Below are 24,671 nucleotides of genomic sequence, written 5' to 3'. Positions count from 1 at the left end.
TAAATATCTCTGAAGTCTAAAATGTTTAAATTTTCAGTATAGTCTTTCCAGTAGTTTTATTTTCAAACAGGAGTTTGTTTGGATATCCAGGGAGGAGACATAACTGCTAGTTCTCTGAAAACATGAATAACAATTTTTATTTGTGGGAGACCTCTCACCCTCAGCCCTAGTGTCACTCAATTGGGAAGTTTATGTAGCAATTCACAAACCACTTTTGCATGGGCATTCAAGCTAAAAGGCCAAAAGGAGTGCTGGTAGTTGCTTTGTTACTGTATATGTGACTAAAAGAAAATGGCAATGCTTGCCATAGGCTTCTCTTACTTAAACCTCTTGACACAACCGAGCACATAATTTCATTCTCCCTCCCTGCAAGGATATTGGCGGTACAGGATGTAAAACTAACTGGACCCCAAACACAAATCTCTAATTTTGTATCTGCTTTCAGGAGTAGATACAAGTTTTACCTTTAGACATACTCCAATGGAAAGACTGTATCAGGAGGTCCCAACACAGCTGCATCTACTGTTCAGCTTTTTTTTTCTAATTCAAGTGATTAGTACAAACACCATTAAAGTACTACTATTAGACAGACAGATACAATGCTTTCTTACCCCATCCTGATCATACCATGACTTCTGGTTTATTTTTTTCATGTAACAGAACTGTCTGCCATCCTTGCAATCAGAGCTCAATCAATTCTACCTGGAAGAAAGCCTGTACCAAACAGCAAAAGTAGATCTGATTTAATATGACTGTAGCTCTATGCTCTAGACACATTTTCATACAAATTCAATATCCACAACTTCTTATAAGTATCAGTCACAATAGGATTCCTAGTTCCCCTCTCACCTCCCATTTTCAGGACTACTGCCACTAGTACCCATCATTACATTTTTGAGTTCAAACATACAATTCCCCTACTGTTTGCCACTCCTAAAGCATTTGTGGGGTTAGAAGCCCCAGGATTATCACTTAGAAGAGTGAGACCCAAGCATAAAAGGGTGGTGCTGTCCTCTCTTCAGTGTTTGGAGCCCATACATTCATATACATCTATGACAAAGCCCAGCATTAAGTGGGTGCCGGTGTTTAGCACCCGTAGACTGGCCAGCCTATACTTGACAGAGAAAATTGTATCTTTTTACTCACTTTAAGTTGCTTTAGAGGCCAAGAACATGAAAGAACAGCAGGCAGTGTTTCCAAAATCTCCACATTTGCTCATGCCATTAGCCATGCAAGAGCTGCACTCACAAAAAGGCATAAGAGAACAAACTGGATTATGCCAGCAGAGGTCAGTGGGTGACTCTCTTGCTGAATGTTTCAGATGCATAGTGTAGCACAGATGGTTTCAAAGTCAGCTCTGCTCCCTCACCCTGGAACACAGGAGGCCATTCTTTAACTGGATGCCATTCTTTAACTAGATGCCACCGTTTTGCCCTTTTTCGTTCCATTAGCCTACCCAAGCAAATGATGATGCTTTGGTACATTACCATCTCTGTGCTTTTCTCTTTGAAATACGTTTTTAGGTTGCTGGCAGACAAAATAAAGGTCTATCAGCACATGAGGCTAGGAAGGAAGAGGAATAGTTTCCAAAGCTAATGGCTATTGTTTTTTAGATTTCCATTGCAGTTCCCTGCACTAACAGCTGGTTAAGCAGCTGAGTGTGTTACTCTGGAATGTTTAGTGCATGCTATTTCAGCCTGTGAAGTAACACTGCCATGCTGTTTTTGTAACTTACATATAATGAAAAAAGTTTGCTTAACTGGCAAGGAAGACAAAAATCCTTTTCTCAGCATTTGAAGAAACCTAATGCTTCAACATTTGGCCTAATTAAAAAGCAAGTGAAACAGGGAAGAAGTAAATTACACATATTAATATATATCATTCTAAGAAAATCTTCTGACAATAAGGAGGTTATGGCCGATTTAATCAGTATATACTATATACTCATTTATTATACCAGTTTAAAAAAAAAAAAAGTGGTTTCATCAGACCTAGGCACAAGATCACCTGGCTCTAAAGCTGACAGTAGTGAGGGAACATCAGGTCATGCAGCCTTTTTCAGTAATAAATTAGCAGTCACTGTACCTCACACATGAGCTTCATTCATTTCCATGTATCTTTGGTTTTTAACGCTGACAGAGTTAGGATCTTTTCCTCACGAAGTTTCTTAAATTGCTGCCCATTCACTGCAGTTATCAACCATGAGCTCTTCAACTATTTTTCAACTTAATACAACAGTACTTAAGTAGCTGTGGTAGAGGGACTTTGGGAAAGAGGTGTATTGAGACACCCCAAAATCATCACATAAAACATAAACTAATGTCCTACACGATTATATATGGATTTATTCTCAAATCCCCAGCAGTGTGATGAAAGGCATCTAAACACATCTTTTAGGTGAGTATTTCAGCAGGATTTAACATGAGGATTTCAGCAGTAGAGTATCTGAGACAGGTCAGTCTGCTTGATCACTTCTTTCCCGTTTCCCCTCACTACAGGCCAGCTTTGTGTAATCTTCTGCCTCAGTCTCATATAACTCCTGTCTTTAGACCCAGCTATGCCAACACAAAAGCAGCACAAGTATCAAAACCAGTCTTCACTTTCAGCCTGCAATCAAGGCACCTCAGGTTATTCTCTGCTCCAGAAAAGAGCTCCTGATGGAACTTTAGAGATTGTTTAGGGAAAAAAAATAAAAATTAAACAGCAGGCATCTCACTTCAACTTGTGTCCAAAATTTAATTCTCATCCTTGTCATCTCAGGATATAGGCACTAGTTTAAAAGAAGTTGAAAAAAAACAGAATAAGCACATAGCTCACCTGCCTAAAGTATGTATCTGGCCTGAACTAAGCACTCTGTATATCAACCACCACAAGTTAGTCACCAGGTACCACACAATTCAATCCAAGCAGCATAAATATAAGAGCAAGCCTGGTTCAGGGACACAGGTCTGGGGAGAATAAGATTCCAAGTCTCACTGCTCCCCCAGGTACGATGGAAGCAACCAACTCCTTTATTTCCAAAAATAATTTTACCTGAAAGATAGTGCAGCTCTAACAGGTTTTTTAAAAACAGTTCAGAGGCAAAAAAATCTAAACCTGAAAATTTTTATTTTCAAAATAAAAAATGTTGTACAGAACATTGAAGATCTGAGTAAATCTAAATACAGCAGTCTCCATAATATGACACAAGGGTTTGCTTTTAGCACGGTACTTTCACACTCTAGCAATCAGAAGGAAAGCCAAGCAATTAGGAGGAAACAAAAAAAAAAACCACCACTTTTATCTGTCGGAACATGTATTTCTAAAATGAGCTCCTTCTTCACAAAATGTACCTAGACGGAAGAGCACTCTCCACCTCAGATTGCAGAGCTATTCACACTATAAAAACACATCAAGAGAGGACAGGAGATTTTCAGTAGGAGAAATGATTTATGAAACATAACTGCAAGACTGAGACATAAATATCTTTTGTTTCTAAATTCCTCTCTCTTCCCCTCCCACACACACTTATGCAATCCCCAGAAAGGAATAAACTGTGGATCATTATGAATACACACAGAGCAAGTACTGTGCAAGCAGAGGAGTCTAAACCCATGTTGATTCTTCTACTATTGAACTGTACATTATTTGTAACATTGCATTCTAAACCTTACATAAAGATTACACAGTAGTTTCCATAACCAAACTAAGCACATTTACACTTTGTGGTTCTCTGGATGCAATTTTCGTGGCACCTTCTTTTCTACAGCAGTGTCCAGGAGACACCATGCACACAGCATACTGGAATTCTTCGGCTCCGTTTCTGCTGTACTTGTTTCATACCATGGCTGGGCTTCACAAAACAAAGATTTGGGAGTTGTTTCATAAACATCATGTGAAACAGCCTTCCACAATCACATGGAGCCAGATGCAGAAACATGCATTGCCACTTTTCCTGACAAATTAAACAAGTTACCACCTTTCATCCACTTGCAGCTGGCCAATAGCCACATGAACCACTCCCCCCCTACTTTGCCAAGCCCTCATCTGGAGGCATCCCTCCTTCCCAGGACCGTTGCTGATTCTGCAAAGCAGATCTGCAGTTGCAGCAAGAGCAGGGGGGAGAGTCCACCAAAACAGTGATTTAACAAAGGGTACATTCCATTTCAGACAGTGGTCACTCCATAATGTGTACCAGTACGTTCACATTGTTGTCACCAACAGGCAGCACTAGTGCTGTAGAAACTTTCAGCAGTGGCCTTCTCTCATCTAAACAAAAATACGAAGTGCCACCTCAAACTGCTTCTGCTGCATTTTTAAGTCACTCAGAGAACCTCCTTTGAAATGGCCAGTGTGTACTTTTAGTACTCTGTAAAACCAAAAAATTAGTGCTTGGAGACTGCTTGGCTGCAACTTTTAAAACTTCGTTTTTGAACTTAAAAACATGCTGCTGTTTTAGAGAATTCTAAATTGATTAATCGATCATTAATGTTTATTGCAGAAGTTGGTTGTTTAGTTCTGTGGAGAAAAGTGCCCTGAGTTTTCAGAATATCTTTTTGTGACCAATTTCAAAGCATAACTAAGCCTGCAGCACAGATTGCTGCATGAGTGAAACTAATGGCTTAAAGCCCCATCTCCTTTCAGGAAAAAAAAAAGAAGTTACCAGCATGAAAGCAAGGACTGATATTTATACTACCTCTTTTGCAAAGTTGTTTAAAGAGAAAACAATGGCCTGTGGGCGAAGACCTTCGTTTTCTCAAGTATGATTTATACTGAAATAAATGAAAGTTCTTTATCCTTTTTTACCCAAAAGGGGAGGGAAGGAAGGCACTTTGTAATCTCATTTGATTAAACAATTCACTGTAGGCAATAATATGACACTGGTGAGAGAGTATGAAATTTAAAGGCAGTCACAGCTTCAGTCTTCCATTCCAAGTTCTTGTTTAAGACTGAAAGACAAGTAGAAACATGAGTTAGCTTGTAGCAAAACACTGAAAACTGTTTAGTTCAATTAGTGGAAGCCCTGACAGTAAACATACTGAAGTTGAGAGCCAAAAGACAGAGTGATATACCACTTGTTTTCAGTAAGAACCAGTGTATCAGAAAAATCACATGTCAAAATCTTAGATTCTGAAGGCAACAGACCAATCTTGAGATTTACCTGATGAACTAGGATGTGGACAGCTCTACTCTCCCACTTTTGAGATGCTTATCCCACTTAAAGCAACCATGTCACTGACACAATGGTATCCTTACCTTTTTAAGTAGGCATGGACGTTGTCAAAGCCATGGTACTTGGCCAGATAGACCAGGACACCTGTTGCACATTGGCCATCTCTTTGCCTGCAGAAGCTACAGTTGCAGATTCCACGACATGGTGGGCACCTCCATGTCTAGACAACAGACAGACAAGCTTTTTTAAGTGAACTGCAATGTCAGATATCATTCACATCCGGAACTAAGAAGAGTGCCCTTCTCCACACTGAGTTCTGCAGTAAACATCAGCACTGCAAAAGTTGTCTAAACCAGTGCAAGAGTACAAATTCTTCAGTCTGTAGGGGATCAAACTCTCCTTTGCCTGCCTTGGACAACCACAGGAAGCATTCCGCTGTGTAACTCCTACACCACAGTCCCTAAGAGCACCACTTTGTACACAACACAGAACCTTTCCATAGGGCGTTAAGCACTAACACAAGGCAAAAGCGAACACTATTTTGATGCTCAAACACAAGAACATGTTGGCCACTGCTCTGCTCTCACACTTTAGTCCTGCAAATAAAGCCACAGAAGTAGTAAATACATCAAGTTCTACACAACACAAAGTTCTGCGACTCAAGTTGAATCAAGCTAGGTCTGCATTATGTACTACAGCACTGTAAGCAGTTCTCCTATTAAAACTCTTACTATGAGTAACCAGTACACCTGGCTGCTCAAGTTAAGCACAACAAAGCCAACATTCAGCACAACTGTCTTACCGGATCCAGCAGGGCTGTTCTGACACTCTCCCCGTATCTGTTGCGGAGGCAGGGCCCACAGAACTGGCCCCGTACTCCCACGCAGTCGGGGTTACGGCAGTTTGTCTTGGTGTCAATGGTTTTTTGGCGACACTGATGACAGGTGGATCCCTAGAACCCAGGAAAAAGAAACAAGACATTAAAGATGGCATTTTAGTTAGGGAAATAAAGCATTTAACAAAATCTCTTTGGCAGCTAGCAGTGCTTATCCAACAATAGAAAGCACCTTGCAAGTTTGAAACAAGATGTTTTAACACAACATCTTCAGTGTCTGTTTATCACTTTCCGTGGCTGGTATCACTTAGGTGATAGAGTTCAGAGTGAAAAGCTGATAGTATTCCAGAGTGAAAACAAGCTAATTGGCTTGGTAAAAGCCATTCTACAAATTCAGGCAAAGATAAGAAAGGACACTTTAAGATCTTTCTCCCAAAAATCACATCCTTCCTCTCAGTGAGAGGGAGCCTGCTCTATTTGATGCTAAAACACAAGCAAAGAATAACAAGAAAATTGCTTCACAAAGTACACATTTCACAAAGTTGGAATATACTTACCATGGCCCTGTTATATACTTTTTCTCTTGCAGATCCACAAATATTATTGAGCTCTTCCTCTGTTACGTCCTCAACTGGGCGCACAACGTGTGGAAAAGCCATGGCACCACGGTGACCCCTCCTGGGAGATTGGGCTTCATGCTGATTAGCAAAGACACAATACTTTTAGTACTAGTTTCAGTAAAAACTCTACAAAGGTGAGGATTTTCACAGCAATGCCAAAGCTGTAAACACCCATCATTTTAAACAAGATATAACAGAAGTTTGCACAGACATATGATATGAATGCAGCTTCAGCACGTTCACTGATCACCTTAAAGGTGCAGAGATGCTACTGATCTTGTGTAATTCCTGCTAGAGTGCAAGAGGAAGTGATTTTTCAAGGATAAGGGAGGGAAAATGGAGAACAAATACAATATGTTATTTTTTGTACTTCTTCCAAGGCCAAGGTTGATGATAAACCTCATCAACTCTGTATGAACTGCTATTGTCTGGAAGGAATAAAAAACCACCTTCACAACCCACAACATGAGAATTAGACCCTCATCATACCTCCAGGTATTCATCAGACACCTTTCTTCTTCTCACTAAGATGTACTGGTCATCTTCTTCCTCTTCTGGTAAAACAGTAGGAGGACCTTCGATCAAGGACCTGGACCTTGTGTGAGGCCGAGAACTTCGGTCTGGGTTCCTCCTCAAAGCACATCTGGGTGATGAACGCCTTGGAAGTCGCTTTGGTCCCTGGTAAAGTTTAAAAGCCCCTAATGAAACAGGCAAAAACCCAGACAGCTCCAGTCCCTGCTGAATTCCTCCCCAAAAGATGCCTTTCTTCTGTCTTTCCCAAAGACATGTCTATCCCTGTCCCAATCACAAAACACAAGGTAAAAACATCCTAGGCAAATTATCTCAGGCTTTCTGCTAATCACAGAGAAACAGTCAAAAGCAAGTTTGTGTCTATGCAGGTATAAGATACAGTAATTCCCCCATGTAGCAGCAGAACCCATCTATGAGAAGTTACAATTTTTAGTGTTGTTTTAAACTTCACCCACCTTAAAAATAAACCAGCAGTAAAATTCATCACACTGCTGATTCACAACCCAACCTTCTTTAAGGTTAGTCTAAATGCCAGGTGTTTTTCAAGGCTCCAAACTCACAGAATATTCAGGCCTGAGCTTTAAAGTCTGAGCTGTCCCCCTTATCTCCAGCCTTTGTATAAATACATATTTACGGAGCACCTTGTTAAGTTTTATTTGCCTGTGGAGACACTTAACCCTTATGAATTAATCTGTTCTGCTTTATACGGTGACAAATCAAAAGAAAATTACAGAATGAAGATACCTGTTTTAGGAAGCAGTGAAATTCTGACTGGACTCTGATCTGCAGAGTTTATTAAGCTTTTTAATTGAGAGTCAGAATTTGACTCTTGGAAACCTGAAGACAAATACAGTAAGTTTATACTCACATGACTGACAGCTGGCAATGACTTTCTCCCACCAAAGATACCAGAAACATTTTGCAACTCAGCCATTAGTTTCGCAAGCTAACGAGAGAAAGAAAAATGAAGCAGAGCCTTAAAAGGGTGTTTATTTTCTATTACAGACCATTAGGGCAATTGGCTAGAAGTACAATAAATTATAGGAAATGCAGTCATTCTTCTACTCTTTACTTTTATGTCTTATTTATGTTCTAGTGACTGCAAATAATTTGGAAATGCTCAAAGTTACTATGTTAGGCTTGCAGTCTATGCATTTTCACATGCCAGTGGATATAAAGTATCAGAAGTATATATCAGGAATGCAAATTCCTTTTAATGCACTCACATAAATTCCCATTACAGTTCATTTAACCAAAGAGGTCCCCCCAGAGTTAAGAGGGAGAGGTGAAGAAGGGAGAGTCCCATTGAATACTTGCCATTGCTTTGTTTTCCTTTATGTTTAAAGCTCTTTTTTCTAAAAACATGGCACCCTTGTCTTCAGTGTCAGAGTCTGAATCTGAAGCAGGCACTGGTGTTTCGGGAAGAGGTTCTATCTCACCCTTCCTCCTCTCCGATCTTCGAGGTGGAAACCTTATGGCTACTTTTAGAGGAACAGAGCATTTCCGCCCTCTCTGAGCTACCTCACTTTCTGCACTTGTATCATTCTCCTCTGAATCCGATTCCAGTTTCTGTTAACAAACCAGAAGGGAAGCATTTAAGTCCAAGGGAGTTACTCTGCAATCAAATACAGTCAACAGTATTTTGTTTGTGGCTGGTAAAAGAGGCTATTAGGCTGAAATTTAGATATCCAGTCCTAGTGCTATAGTGTATTTTAAGAGGGGGGGCAAGAGAAGAGGGGAGCACGGGGATGAAAACCCCTCAGGGAGAGCCACATGGTACTGCTGCAACACATCCAAAAAGGGACTGTAGTTTCAGTGCAGCAGACTTAGCTGTTATTGGCAGGTCTAATAGCAAAGATAGTTTGTGTGGTGTGAGAAAGAGAACTGCCTTTAAAGGCAGACATTTTTATTTTCTAGTCATTCCTCAGCATGTTCTGAAGTTATGACAAACCTGGTTTTCGCCAAACATGGTACTACTGCTGTTTTCTCTTCTAAACACCAACTGTTGGTCATTTTAAGCAACAAAACCGATCTTGCACTGATGTCAAGGAAAAGCAGGAAGGCAGATTTCACCACCTTTCACTATTTCTCTACTGTTAAAGGCACACAGCATTTCATGTTATGCTGCCAGAGTGCAGGTCTGACTGCATGTCAAAATACACAGAGATTTTTCTCAGGTTTGCTGGAGTCCATGGGCTAGCTTAACATTTCATATTCAGGAAACCAGTAATGTTAGGGTCCAACAGAGGAACATCCAGCAAGGACAGTTTTAAGAGGTATATTTCAAAATGTATATGGCAGATTTTATTCTGAACTTGTAAAGTTCAGAATCTTGAGTGGTTTTTATGGAGACAAAAAGAAAATTAAACTTTGGCTACTTAGACTGTACATAAAATGCAATAATGCTTCTTTTCCTAAACATTTGAGTCAAGCTGAAGCTGGTATTATTTTTCAATTAAGAATTTGTAAGAGTGTAAATAGAAAAATGCAAACTAAAATCAGCTGTCTTACCAACGCATCTTGAACCTCATTTTCTGAAAAGCCACAGAAAGATTCATCATCAGAGGCTTCATGAAAAATTTTTGCCAGTTCTTCTCCAATATCCGACCTAAATTTGCATTTCTATGAAGAATAAAATATCCTTTAACTGAAGTTGTACAGAAAATTATTCACATTTACAAGTGCAGTATAAGCAAATAGCTTTTTTTAATAAGGAAAAAAAATAGTTAAGGCATTTAACAAGGGGTTTCAGAACCTAAGTTGCAAATTACCAGGCAGGTTAGGTGACATTTCAAAGGCTAGAAATAATAGCTAATCTGTTTCCAAAAATTACCACCTAGAAGCACAAGTGAAGAGTGAAATGAAATTACAGCATATAGCATGGATTTATAACTACTATACAAAAACATAAGCAGAGCAAGTAGTTTTAACTGTCCACCAAACATTTACTAGTTTTACCAGATTTACATTTTTGCAGGCTTTACTAGTACTGCACATACAGTTTTATTTGTTCTTGTTTTGTACTTACTGTGTTTGCAAAATTATCAGAACCAAAACTGTCACAACTGTCATCAGAGGATGAGGATGTTTCCATGGGAATCAGTTTTGTATTTCGGAAGGCTGTGAAGTTTTTCTTTCCCGAACGACCTCGGCGCTGCAAAATGACAACGGTAACACCGTTAAGAAGAGACCTACTGTAGCATACTAGCTTTTAAGAATATCCTTCTATTGAAGTTTAGATGGTTTGAACATTTTAGGATGTTTAACAATCTTGAATGCAAGTCAGTATAACTAACATCAGCTTTGAAGTAAATCCCAAAGTTAGAAATGGGAATGGGTTTTTACTCTGATACAGTTCTGATCACTGTTACAGATGAGTTTTGTTCAGTATTTAAGAACACTTCTTTTGTGCAAACAGACAAGTGGAAATATACACACAAATCATGTCTTCATAGACAGTGACAGAAAAAAGTGCAGGCACATGAACAGTGCCTAGAGATCTGCTTTGATCTATTGCTTTCAGTTTGAGACAAACGCTAAATACACTGCAGCTGTTCAGGAAGGGCCAACGGATCATACCCACAAGTGATCTGAAACAACTATTCTAGACACAGCAGCTTGCTGTTTTGGTCGTTTTGCCACTGTTTGAAAGATCCTTTTTGATAGGCTTCAGCTTTTCCTTTCCCAGGGAATATTTCTCGTGGTAATGACCCATTTTATCTCCCGAGATTATCATCGACCCAAAGGCCAAGGCGGCAGCACCCACAAGCGCTACCGCTCCACGGGCCCACCGAAAGGGCCAAACTCTGTATAAAGAGGGCTTAAACAGTAACCACCCAGGGGAACTCCGAGCTCTCCGTCCTCTCCCAGCACCGCTCTGCTCGCGGATTTTCGGCTCAGTTTCGCCGGCGCTGCCGAGGCACAGCACACACCGGGCCTGGCCCCACACACAAAAGAGGCAGCTCCTGGTGTCTCCCGCCGCGGCTGAGGGAGTGCCCAGCCGGGGAGACCCCCAGCGGCGGGCCGGCCGGCACCCGACAGCTTCGGGCACGGTGCAGCCCAGCCCAGCCCAGACACCGGTGTACGGCCACTAGATAGACGCGCCCGTCCCCTTAGGGCGCGGCCCCTTACGCCCGCCAGGGCAGCGGGCGGCTTTTCCCGCCTCCCGCTAAGATGGTGCCGCCCCGCACACACGCGGCCGGGCCGCCCGCCCGCCTCTGCACCGCCCCCTCGGCCCGCCGTCTCTGCCGCGCCCCTGCCCTAAGGCCACACCGCCGTCCTACGGCCGCCCCCGCTCCCTCGGCCCTGGGGAGGCGGGCAGGTGCGGAGGCACTGGCCGCATGGCGCCGGGCCGCCAGCCCGACTCCGAGCGCAGCTCCTACGGCGCGTCCTCTACCCCCAGTCAGGCGCGCAAGGGCACCGCCATGAGCGGGGCAAGGGGAGCTCCAGCACCGCGGGGCAGGGCGCCCGAGGCTGCCGGCCCGCGTGGAGGGGCTGCCCACACGCCGCTCTCCCCGGGGTGCCCAGGCCAAAGAGCCTCCCAGCCCAAAGAGCCTCCCCACCGATCCCGCCAGCCTCCCGCAGCGCGGCTTAGCCTGGCTTGCCCCGGTTCGCAACACCCCGCAGGGTCCCGGGAGAGCGCGGCTGCAAGCGCCACAGCCTTCCCTCTTCCTGCAGCAGCAGCAGCGACCCGCAGCCGTGCGGCGGTGCGGGCGGGCAGCCTCACCTGCGGGCGCGGCGGAGCCATGCTGGCGGCGGCGGGGCGAGCTCGGGGAACTGAAGGTTCGCGCCAAAGCGGCCAGGACCGCGGGGGGCGGGGCCCGGCGGCGCCTTTCCCGCGTTGCCGCCCGCGTCCTGGCAGATACAACCCTCAACCCACCGGGATCGGGCACCCGGCGTGATCGCCCCGCGCTCGTCCCCCAACCCCTACTGAGGAGCTCGTCAGGTCTCCCGGGACGTCCCCGGAGGGGCCAGTGCGGAGACCCATTTCTTTTTCCTATTCGCGGTGTGGGGTTTGTGGAGCTGCAAGGGCCTGGCCCTGTGGCGCGAAAAGCTCCCTGCCGGAACGCCGCGGGTGCCGGAGGGGCGGGGGGGGGAGCAAGTTTGGGGCTGGGCCCAGGCCCGCCCCGCCGGGTCCTCTAATTTTATTTTCTATTTAAATTAATTTTATATACCGAACGTGGATTGGTTTTCACCACTCTGAAATAACTCCCCCATACCTGCCAATTTTCATGGGCAGCGGGGATTTCTCCATGCAGGAAAGGCAAGGTCCTGTGCCCTAGCTGCCCTTTGGTAGTACAGCAGTGCAACAGAATTTTGCGAAGTTGGCTGCCTTGCCCTTTGTAAACAAAGTACTTTCTGAAGAGGAAAATAGATCGGTGATTTTAAAGCATTTTAGGTAACATTTATAATAGCACATTAAATCAAGTGCAGCCGTTAAACGCAGCAAAATAACTGCTACGTGGCATTTGGCAGCACGAGTAATGGGAGAAGCCCTGAAGAAGCTGTATGGGATTTGTGGCTCTGGTGTTTGTTACAATCCTCTGTTTATCCCGCAGTTTGAGCAGGGCTCAATACCAGGGCAACTGTTGCTGCTGAGCATTTCCAGGTGTCTTCCTGCCAGCAGGCGAGTCCCCACTGCAATCGGCAGGAGGGAGGAGGCCCCATGAGCGTGCAGCCCACACGCGAACCTGTGCCCGTGTAAAGCAAACCACGGACCATCTCTAAAGCCAAAGCCTGTAAATAGGCTATAGCACAATAGAGTACAAGAGCCCTGGCGGAGGTGTTTGTTTTCTGTGGGCATTATTCTTCCTGCACATGCTGCAATCTGTCATGTAAAAGAATCTCCATTTTAAATAAGCCCATAATTACATACTTACCTGCACCGCTGGCTTCTCAGCACATACACAAAGGCAGATGAACTAAACCAGTTCTCCAGAGACCTGACCACACTCCATTCTTCTAAATCCACATTAGTGGAGGATTTCCACCCAGCCGGTTTCCAAACAACACAGCTCAGTTGGGAAGAGCGGGGTGTTTTTTGAATTTTGATAAAGTTTTACTTCTTTCAGAAAAAGAAATCTAGCAATACTAGTTTACTTACATGGAAGAAGAGATCCAGTTTATCAACAGTAACAGCCTTAACATTTTGAATCACTATTATCAGAATTTTCTAGAAAAGCAGCCAACCTTCACAGGTTTTAAGAGCATCATATGAAATGTTATGGAGCACTGATGGTACTAGCTGAAGCAAAACTTCAGACTGCAGTTAATTTTCCATTTAATGCTTAATGCAAACAGCATTCTTTGAATCTTCAAATGATGTATGTAGTCAAATGACTTTAAAATTAATAGGCTAGAGCAGGGACTTTGTGGTGAATCTGGACAGGACATTTTGTGAAGTGTATTTTCAGCTCTTTTTCTAATATGTGAAAAATAATTATTTTATTGAATATTGTGTATGTCAGCTCATACTCTACAGAGGACTGGGGAGAAGGGAGCAGGAAAGGGAAAAGAGAAATTGGAAGTATGTGAAAGGCAGGGGCTTCCCTTCCTACAGCACATAGCAAGGGTACAAGAAAATTAAGGTCTGTAACTCAGGTGATGGCTGTTATGACCTGTGCCACTGTGATTTCTCCTGCTTTCATCTTCATGCCCTTCATGCCCCTGCTCTGCCTTGCAGGGCCCAGATGCCCTCAGCGGATGGTCAGAACAAACTTACCAAAAATTATCTACATGGAAAAAGGGTAAGGATGAGAAAGGCTAAGGATAAAAAGGAATAAGGGAGACGTTCCCACTGAGTCACAAGGTTCAGAGTAGTGTGACTTCATTGACAAACTTAGCCCCAGACTTGAACAATGGTTTAGGCCTAAAAGTTTTTAAAAGCACTTAAACTTAACAGCACTTAATTGATAGCTTAATGTACACAATTTGACAAAAGATTCTTATAGAATTTTCTATAGCACAACAGCAACTCAATTATAGGCCTAACTTCCTTATGAATCTAAAATACTTAAGAATCTAGAAGAGCAACATTCATACGACATTTGCTATAGCATATTCACACTCACACACACACAGACCTAAATGTATGTACAAGGTTTGTACATACACTTGAAAAATTCCCCTCGAATTTAGTGAAGTACTCATGTCAGATGCCTGTGCATCTTCTCAATAGGTTGAGCCTTGAGGAGTGGGGGTATCAGCCCAGGCTCCATCGTTGGTGTTCGGTGGTGGTCCTCCAAGTACAGCAAACTTGAGAGTACTCTGGCTCTGAGAGGCATCTCACTCAGAGGGACATGCTGGTCACAGCCCACTGTGGTCCAGGAGGGCTCAAAGAGTCTCACTTAGGACTGCTGTTTATAGGGTTGCAAGACAGTTGGCTTTAATCATAGTAATTTTTCATCCTGGCCTCAATTTGGGTCAGTACTTTTCTTTGCAAGTCTGACAACAAAAATATTATTTTGGTTGGGTTGTTATTCAGGCAAGAAAAGTCACTTTTCAAGTCTGTTCTTTAAAAACTAGGAGCTCACTAGACAGCATAAGCTCCTGGGAGCAGACGCGGTTTCTGACAAGCTCAACAGAAGCTAAGCCCAGGTGCTGTTTGTCAAGGCTGAAGCCTAATGAGTATTTCAGAGATCATAACACGGCCCAAGGGTGGGGATGTACCACCACACCTGCCTAAAAGAGCATCTGGGTACATTAGTTAATGTTTCTGTGATGCTAGTAATTATTGTGATGAGACTTGCACAGACACATATTTATAGAAGAAGCATTTCAGAGAAAAGAGAGAGTTTGGATTCTCATGGCCGCAGAGCACTTGTGGCACAATGCAATAACCTGTATCTTAGCTCCATAGAAAAGAATAAGATTGCAGCCACTAATGACAGTAATTAAAAATTTCTGTAAGAGCTGTCCAATCACCTCTTCAATTGCTCTATCTGAGCAAATTATAGTGTGTTATTGAAACCATTAGTGCAATAAAATGAAGCTAAAAACATTTTGCATTAAAATAATCAGACATTGATGTATGATGTAAATTGTAAATCGGTAACCTATAACATACACTAATTGTTTTTCTCTCTCCTGTAAGGTGTGTTTCTTGAAAAGATCTGATCAGGCATATCTATTTGTTCACATGTCACCCTCCAGTGGCTCACACTACTATACAAGACATAATAAGGTGTATAATCAGGTAACCTGCTATTGATTGCAACCCAGAAAGGACACACTTGTTCTTATACAGAAGCAGGAGGATGGCCACTTTTGAAGATTTAATTATAGTTAGATGTCTACAAGTTTGCTGGACGTGAATTTTTATGGAGTACCTTTTTAATGTAAATACTTTGACACTGTACTCTGATAGGTAGAATCAGATTTTGTAAAATAAATATAAATTTAAATATTTATAGTGTACAATCAGTTTATATAGTAAACAAATCAGTTTATAGTAAGACCAACTGTACCAGCTCCGCAAAATACCTCCCCAATGCAATTAATGTATTTTTCCTTTTTTTGTCTCTCCAAGGAGAAATAGATTTTCTTCTTTTAATTTGTCAGATTTTTATCTCCTTGTGCTTTGCTGTAACTTCCTTATTAGTAAAGGCTGAGTGCAAATGCATCCTGCATGTTCAATTGAAGGTGGTCATGTCTGATACTATTTGATACTGTGTTTCTTTGACACTGGCAAGACCATAAAAATGAAAAAAAGTAAGAGAAGGAAAACGAGAGGAAAAATACAGTTCAGTGAGAGAAAAAGTGTGATTGATACTATATTCCTCAGTGCACTAAGAGAATGGATGAAATGTGGTCAGTTTCAATAGAAACCTTAATGATTATTCCAAGTATAAGTCGTAGCAGATCATTTGGAGCCCAGAGAATTATGATGCATATTGTGGGAGTTTAATTACAATGCTCATTTGAGTATCCTGTAGCCATTCCACAAAACGCATAGCAAAAAATGTTGATCAAAAGTAGCTGTTGTTGATATGCAGTAGCCACTTTTAAAAGCTCAGGATTCCAGCCCTTTCATTGTTTTTGATTTATAATTCCCTTTGAAAACACAAATTACATTTAGTAACATCATAAAGAAATCACAACATATTCTGCAAATGTATAGCTGTGGGAAACAGGAGGCTATCAGAAAATAATAAAAAATACTTACTGTAGTCTAGTTTTTTTCCCTGTTATACAAGCTTTGCCACTGACGCTTTGGAAATGTTTATTTGCATCGCCTCCACCAGCCCTCAACAAAATGTGGTTGCTGGGAGAGGGTGGGAGTGGGGGGACAAGCGGTGGCACGACCTTCTCCCCAGGGATCTCTCTCCTGGCAGCTCTCTCAGAAGGAACGAAGTGGGAGGGGCAGGTAGAAAGCCTCCCTCAAGGCTTGCTACTACCTGCCACAGAGTCCCCAGGGCACATCTCAAGTTTTCAGGCCCTTGGATTTTTTCATAGCAGGAGGGAAATGCCCTCTCTGCTGCAGGAAGCCCTCACCTTGCTTGCCAAGTGTATATGTTGAGGCCCAGATATATTAAGCCACTTCATTCCACATAGCACAGGGTTCACGCCTGCCACCCGTCAGAACCTGCCAAACCACCTCATGAAATTTCCTGGAAGAGGCTCCGACCCTCGGGCAGGGGGTGGCAGAGGCAGGAGCAGTGGGCTGTGGCTGCTGTGGGCTGGGGGGAGCGTAGTGGTGCTGGAATGGGAGCTGCAGGGAAAGGCTGCACCCTCTAGCCCCAGCTCTCATTTTTCCCAATCGGTCACTGCCTCTCAGCACCATTCCTCTGTCCTCTGAGATGTTAATCTCAAATGCCCTGTATTTACATGTACTCAAGTGTGATCTTGGCGGACCCTTATTAGTGTTATTGCTGTAATAGACTTCTCCTCTCTAACCTCTAACTTCTTGCAACAAACTAGCTCGAACTGCTACGCTTTGGCAATTTATTAGATAAGAATATTGTGTAAAACCCCTTCTATGGTGGACACATACAGAAAATAATTCTGTCAGATGTAATTTTCAGAGGTAGCACAGCTATTTGGTTCCATTTTAGTGACATTAGATGTCAGGGGGTCTCTTAGTTTGGGGTTTTTCCACAGTTACATAAGCCACTGCCCGTCTTTCCCAGCCTAAAGTAATAATTATAATTATTATTGTTATGTCAAAGTGCATTCTATAGCACAATCAAAAAAATCAATTGCATATAGTCGATGCACAGTCCAGTGTTCTTGGCAGCAAGCTTGCAAGTTATAGGAAGTCTTGAAATACATGGAGTTTGATCCTCAGCAGCATAGGCTGAGCTAGAGAGGAGGACAGAGGTGAGGGGTGCCCTGCCTGGGGGTTATTGCTCTGAGTGAGGAAGGGCAGAGAGTTTAAGCAACCTCTGCTCCTTAAATCAGCTCAGCAAGTTGACAGATTGTGGTCAGCATGCTGTCAGACAAGGCCAACTGCTAGAAAATAATCAGCGGGAGCAGGTAAGATAGAGCAAAACTGCAGTAGCAAATACTTTCTTTAAAAAGTAAACAATGTCCAAAACCACCCATCCACATTTCACACTGATGCCAGCAAGAAAGCAGGTTCTCATGGGGAATTAGCTCAGCCATGGCAGCACTGAGGGGAGGCACAAAGGGGCACTCTCCCCTCCCAGCTGAACAGGGACTGGATTTACTTTCTCTAGCATTTCATGGAAATAAACCAACTAGCAGCAACACCGCCTGTGAAACCTAGCCCTGAGACCCACCATTCCTGGGAGCATAGCAGTGTTTTGTCCACTGGCACGGCATCACTGAGATCTAGGTGTAGATGGGGAGACAGAGGGGCTGCTGGCATTCCCCCTGCTGAAGGCAGGTCTCAGCAACATCAGCGGAGGACAAGCAGGTCTCACAGTCATCCCATCCCACCCAGGCAGTATGACCAGATTTCCCCCAGCACAGAGGTACAGGGAGCCATGGCAGCAGTTGGACAGGCTGAAATCCTGGCAGCTGCGTTCCCCAGTGAAAAGGGGTCAGATGGCCACCTCATCTCCCCTCTCTGATCATTACTTCTATTTATCTTCCTGAGAAGCGCAGTGCAGGCATTACATTTTGGTATGTCTGTCGAAATCAATATGAGGCCAAAGTAAGAACTAGAAATGTTGGAAGAGAAAGAGATTACAGTGCTGCCCAAATCAAACACTGAGCTGGGGGAAATTCCTGCCCAGGCCATAAAAAGCAACCTCTGCAGCTCCACTGCCCTGAGATGGATTGACAGTCTGCTCATGTCACAAGGGGTTAGGGTGAGGAACAGCCTGGAGTTGTTTATGATTTTGGGGCCCCCTCGACAGTTCAGTGGGCTGTCACCTCTGTGACAATCAAACTTCTGTGAATTTGCTCTTCCAACTCAGGCAGATGACCTGCTACAAAAGCCCTCTGAGCAGCTCTCCCCCTTTCAGAAAGACCTTTGGCTCTCGAGCAGGTTGCAAGTGGGCAGCCCCTCGTGTCCTGGCTGTATGTGAACAAAAGCAGCCTGTGTTCGCAGGTCTGGGCAATGTTTTTGCTCCAAGGAGTCTCACATTCACATGCTGCCCACTACATTTAGGAGCAGGGTTCCACAGGCACTTGAATTGGCAGCTGGTTCACAGCACATGTCTCTGACCTGCAAGACACAGGGAACAAGTGCCCTGAGAGTGCAGTTGCTTGGCCCCTTCCCTGTGCAGCACCACGACAGGCTGCTGGTCTAGCTGTCAGTCCCTTTATGGAGCAGGTTCCCAGGACACTCACCTCTTACAGCCAGTCCTTCTGATGGTAGTGGCAGGTACACCAGTGCTGCTGGGGAAACTTGTGTACTTAGGAAGACAACATCCACCAGGATCAGACCCAGCTCTGGGACACCTTGCTGAGCTAAAGAAGAATGATTGCTGACCTCAGTGGTAAATGTCTGCTCTCCATCGTCCTCCTGTTTTTCTTTTTTTTAAAGAGATCCTTAGGTATATAGGAAAGACCAAAAAAAAAGGAAAAAAAAAGGAAGGAAAAGGGAGGGAAGGAGGGAGGGAGGAAGGAAGGAAGGAAGGTTTGTATTTGATTTTGTAAACATTCTCTCCATTGGATGCAAATACTCACTCACTTTGGATGTCCAGTTCTGAATTTGCCTTCATGAGCTCTCTGCTGTTTTTCATCATCCATTCCAGCAGCCGTCTCAGAGCTGGCTTCTTATAATTCAGAGCCTTTTAAACCCTGAAAAGGAAAATGCAGGTACCTTTTGGGGATTAAGAAAACATCAACATCCATGCAGGTAGAAATGAAGACCAAGAGAAAGGAAAGCCAGAAAAGAGAGGGGTAGTTCTACAGCAGTGATATTTTGTGCCACTTGCAGAGTCACATGGAGGAAGGATGTAGCAGTCGTAGTACTGCCAAGGATACGTGTGTGGATGGAGGGCAGCGTGTCCAGTTCCTAGTGTGCAAATCTAGATATACTGGTACTTAAATATGACTGGCTTTAACAGACTTCTAAGAAAACCCTAAGTAAACATAGCATGGCTCCTTTCCAAAGAGAATTTGCTGCAGTGTTGTTGCCCAAGACAGTCTGTTTTTTTGACATTGCTGTGCATGGTCTTCTAGGTGCATGTTGGCAAAACATGAACAAAAATAGCTCAGCTTCATAAAGTACTGGGGGGTGAAAATGTAAGCACATTCTTATTTATAATTAATTAGCACCAAGATAGGGAGTAGCCACATTAAGAGTGACAAAAACAAGATGGAAAACTAGATCTTGCTGAGACTTTTTTTTTTGACAAGTTCACTGACTGTGGCTTTAACCAGCAATGCTGGTGCAGCAAAAGGATTTCTAATCAGCCACTAATGTATGATTAATTTTAACAGGCATGATCAATACCATCCATTCCTTCTTTAAATGCTAATGAACACTGTAATACAGCAGATGTGGACAAACAGTACATTGCAGATTAAAATTAGGCAAAGCATTAAATTGCTTGCAAACAGCAGAGGAATCCTGCTGGACATCTTGACAAACAATCACAGGCAGCTGATAAATCTTGAATTGCCACCACCAGTCCACAGTATCTCAGGCTTGTACAACTACTGATCACCCTAGAAGAGAAAGGTACCCTTCCAAACTCTTGCAATTTCTTTCTCAGGACTTGTGCAGGCCCAACTGTGATTTATGAGATGCATATGCAAATTTTAATAACATGAGTACATTTCTAGCAAGAACTCTCAGGTGCAGTTACTATTAGTTGGTATCCTCCAGCCCATTTTGATCACGGTAAGAAATGTCAGGGAAGGATCACTAATCTAGATAAAATCCCAGTCCCCTGCTAACTTGTGACAGAGTAACATCCAGTGCTAATTTGTCCACATCCCCCAGATTAGTTGGCAGGCTCAGTAAACCAGGGCCAGAAGCTGGATTACTAACTAGCTTTCAGCCAGTTTGAAGCCACAGGAAAGCGGCAAACTTTGTTACCACAGGGCTTCACGTGCAACCGAATTCACTTTAAGGCAAAGCTTCTACTTGTTCTGCTCTTAACTGCTGTCGGAGGAAAAGGTGCTTGAATGACAGAGCTCCAATTCCTGACACCTGGTATCACTTGTGTCCTGTTCCATTGTTTTTGGTGGACTGTGTCCTAAATTCATGAAATGCAAGTCCCAGTTCACTCTTGTTAGGTATTGGAAACTCACCACAGGGCTCAGTCCTCACTGGGGCTGGTGGCAATCAGAGGGAGGAGAGCTGCATGTACCCCAGGAGTGACCTTTGTGTGGAGCAGGGAATCTACATGTCCTTTCGAATGTGCAGTGACAGGGCTATGACGACAGCTCCCTCACCCTGAGTGGGTGATGTGCCAGCAGCTTTGCCAGCATTGCTCACAACTGTGTGCCAGCAAGTACCACCTGGGACGGATGGTAGGTAGCACCTTGTTCAAAGGCATCTCTAATTTACGGTTTCTTGGCTTTCAGAGGGTACCATGCATTGCTTTGGGTTCAGCTTCCTTTATCTGTTTCTTCCTTTTTTTCTCTCTTGCATCTTGTGAAACCCAAACTTTTTTTCCTCCTTTTTAATTGTGTGAAATCAACGTGGAGTGAAAAGGCCATGAAGAAACTTTCTGACGCCAACTGAGTCCAAGCTGTGTCTTTGTTCTCAGCAGAGCTAAAGACCACATTAATCAGAAACTTTGCTGACCTTGTCTTTACTACCTGAAGACTGAAAGACAAAAGCAACACAGTCTGGCCACATTCAAAAATTCAATTAAAAAATGCCAGCTGCCCAGGGATAAACATTATCATAGACCTCAGTGGGGTTAGCTGTAACTGTGATAAAGGCAATGTCTTTTTCTCACTCTATTTTTATTATTTTTTTCCCAAAAGAATGAAGCCTAGGTTTTGATACTCCTGATTATGACAACTGTGTATGTGACAGAGTGTGCTCAGTGGTGGTGGGTAGCTAGTGTTGGGGCTTTTAATCAGGAGCAAAGTAAGAAATTCCTGAGAGGGATGGCAAGCTGAAAGTGGAGAAGTAAAGCTACTGAAGTAGACTTGCAGTAAAATGTCCCTGTATTCCTTTTTTCAGACTATTATCTTTTCCTATAGCCCTGGCAAAAGCAGACCAGACAAGGGGTGACGAGATCCTGCTCAGAGCTGGACTTGGCATCTGGAGGCAGAAGTGAGGTTAGGGGAGGGGTAACAGCACAACTTCTTCCCTAAGGATGAAACAGAGAGCCTTTTGTTGTGGCACTTGGCTGTGCCTTACTGATTTTATTATAGAAATATTAAGCAAGTAAGTGGATATCCAGTCAGCTGAGAACATGAGCAGCCAAACAGAGGGGAGAAAACCAAATGAAATCCCTTGGCGCTGACAGTGACAGGAGGAGAGGCAGCAGCTCTCCCTGTCCAGTGGCAGGCCCCGGGCCAGGTGGGTACCGGCTTCAGTGCAGCAAATTAAATAGGAGTAGGCGCATCTTCTTTAGGTTGAACATTCAGTTACATAAAGGGCCAAATTCCTCTCTCAGAACATCCTCCGGCCCCGCCAGCTCCCCCTGGTCCTCTCCTTCCCTGGCTTGCCAGCAGCCTGCCTGTGGGGCTTCCTCGAGTGCTGCACCTTTATCCACCCGCCCTCGCTGGCTCTGCTCTCCCCTTCGCCCCTCCTGGGCTCGCTCTCACCCTGTGGGGGCATGCCGGGGATGGCCGTGGGCTGCGGAGGGGTGTGGGGGTACCTGCGGTGCTGGGAGGCCGGAGGGGCCACTGGCAAAGAAGTCCTGCTGGGTCTTCCCAAGTGTCGGGGGGGCACTGGGGAGCTGGTCCCACTGCGCCGCCCGCCCGAGGAGCTGCGGGAGTTACCGCTGTGTGGGGTGTTTCTGCCTTTGCCAGCAGACCTGTCCCTCTCCGAAGCGGTGTCTGAGGCTGTGCTGGAGGCACTGCTGCCTTTTGAGTTCAGATGCAGATTCGAGAGGTTTCTCATCAAACTGTGCGAGATAGGAGAAGAGTTCCTGGAGTGGCTGATGGATGTGAACTGGTGACTGACAGGAGCGGGTGTCCTCCTGACGGCTGCAGCGTAGGAGTCTTGGCTGTGAAGGTAGGGCAGGTAGTGGGTGACTGTGGTCGGGCTGTGGGGGTGGCTGTGCTGGTGAGAAACAGCTTTTGCTATCTGATGCATGCGCAGTGTCTGCATCCACTGAGTGTCAATACCTGGCAGGGAAATGGAAACAAAGTCAGCTTTCTGTGAATTGGTGGAAAACCACTCTCAGGTTTACCAAAGCTATGAGGTTAGTACAAGGGTTTCTCTCACAAGAACCTCAATATATCCCTAACCACCCTTTCCCTCCCAGCCTTGAAGCAAATGGTCCTATGTTTGAGTATGTTCAGTGTTATGGTTGAACATAATTTTGGACGTTTAAAATAGCAAGTGATACAAGTATTTCTGATGCCAGTGCAGATTATGGAACTTAGACTAGAAGATACTTACTGAACCATCCATTTGGCTGTTCAGGTGGGTTCCCCCTCCCGATGTTTTTAACCCAATCTGGGTTTAAACATATACTGTGATGCTCTTGGCAACCTCAGCACATTTCTACACAGCTTTCTTTACAAAAGAACCTGGAGACTTCCAGAGCAGGCATAGAGCAGGCATCCCAAGGTACCAGCACCGCTGCAGCATCACCTTCCACCTGCATCTCTCCCATCCAGCACGGTGATACTGTTTGCAGCTCAGCACAGAGAGGAGGCAGAGCAGACCCAGTGCAAACCTCAGCTGCAGCAGCCAGATTTATCTCCTCGTGCTCCAATTTCTTTTCAAACTGCTACACACCACAACAACCAGAGCTACTTCAGTTGTTATTGTTACTACAAATTCAGAAGTCAAACCACTTTGCATTTGGCTTCATGATGGATGCAAAAAATCATCTCTGAATGTGGAAAAGCCAGTGAGGCAGCAGACTTCAGCCAGGATAGCTCAGACAGTGCTTAACTGTGAACAACTCAGGGTATTACAGTTCCCTCTACACCTACTGTGACAGCCCTGGGGTTGTAACAAAAGTCATAGCTCTGAGAGATCAGACTGAAGTGGTTTTGAAAGTCAGTCCTGTGGTTTCCATGAAAGCCTTTAGCAAATACAGTAGTAGTAAATTTTCCATTTGAACTGCAAAGGCTGCCTGGTTTGCTACTTTGTGGGTAGAGCAGAGACCAGGAATTCCTCTTATAAAAGGCCACAGCTCTGGCCAAAAACCCACGGGGAGCAGCTAAAATTATTTTGCTCTAGAGAGGTTTGAATGATCTGTCCTTAAATATCACTAATATCATTCCAATAGGAAAGCATAACCCTCGCTGTCTCTAGTGGAATGCTGCATTGACCATGGGGAGTTTTGTGGGAGCTGTGTAGTGGCTCTGTCCTCATTAGGATCGCTCCTGTTAAAAATGTAATGGATGATGTCTTTCATTCCTCCTTTCCCCAGACTTTGTTTGAATCTAAAGAGATTTAAATCACTTCAACTTAATGTCAAATATGTCAAAAGGAAACTGTCTTTCGTGTCATAGCGTGAGTGTGACACCAACACTGCAGACAGCTCCATCTGCACTGAGATGAACCTTCTTTCACAGAAAGACAGATGGGAGTTGCCTACTTGCTTCTTAACCTCTTAAAAACTCATGGTTTCAAAAGAAACCTGCATGCTGAAATGTACTTGATAGACACTATCTCCTCTGCCATTTCCCAATGCCCTCCTATGAAGGCTGTGGATGTAAGTCACAGATCTCATAAACCTGGAAGCAGCAGGCTCAGGATTCAAGTTGGGTGGCCAACTTGGGTGGCCATCACATGCCCCATGGGACCAGTGTCAATGCTGTCCTGAACAACGGGCTCCCTTGAAGCTGTTCAGTCCTTGCTCCTCATAGCCAACCATGGTTGCCACCTCAGGAACCAGCTGCCCAGCAAGGGTCTGCCAGTGTGCCCTGTGGGACTGCCTCTCATGGGCTGGGGGGCTTCTTCCTCACATGGTCGCTGAGCCACCAACTCTGTACACTGAATTAAATGCTCTGTGTGTAGCCCACATAG

At 44.2% G+C, this 24,671-nt stretch overlaps 2 protein-coding genes across 2 annotated transcripts in view; both read right to left on the bottom strand.

Annotated features, from left to right (window-relative positions):
- Positions 1–2,716: 2,716 nt before the first annotated feature.
- On the bottom strand, positions 2,717–12,392 carry CDCA7 (cell division cycle associated 7). Its single transcript, XM_051787863.1, is given in 12 exon segments — positions 2,717–4,928; positions 5,236–5,372; positions 5,955–6,104; positions 6,545–6,685; positions 7,097–7,285; positions 8,007–8,084; positions 8,456–8,707; positions 9,650–9,760; positions 10,167–10,292; positions 11,865–12,084; positions 12,086–12,274; positions 12,358–12,392. Coding segments are annotated over 12 exon segments (1,659 nt in total). The 3' UTR covers positions 2,717–4,897.
- A 9,118-nt stretch (positions 12,393–21,510) lies between these two features.
- MAP3K20 (mitogen-activated protein kinase kinase kinase 20) overlaps positions 21,511–24,671 on the bottom strand; it is an 89,648-nt gene continuing 86,487 nt past the window's right edge. Inside the window, exon 20 of the mRNA XM_051787391.1 lies at positions 21,511–22,810. Within this exon, the coding sequence (XP_051643351.1) occupies positions 22,131–22,810 (680 nt within the window). The 3' untranslated portion in view covers positions 21,511–22,130. The remainder of the gene's footprint in view (positions 22,811–24,671) is intronic.

Source organism: Manacus candei, unplaced genomic scaffold (assembly GCF_025592945.1).
Source record: "Manacus candei isolate 608988 ecotype Guabito, Panama unplaced genomic scaffold, ASM2559294v1 h1tg000023l, whole genome shotgun sequence".
NCBI classification, from domain to species: Eukaryota; Metazoa; Chordata; class Aves; order Passeriformes; family Pipridae; genus Manacus; species Manacus candei.
Note: the sequence above shows the minus strand (reverse complement) of the source record. Positions and strands in the feature narration are given on the sequence as shown.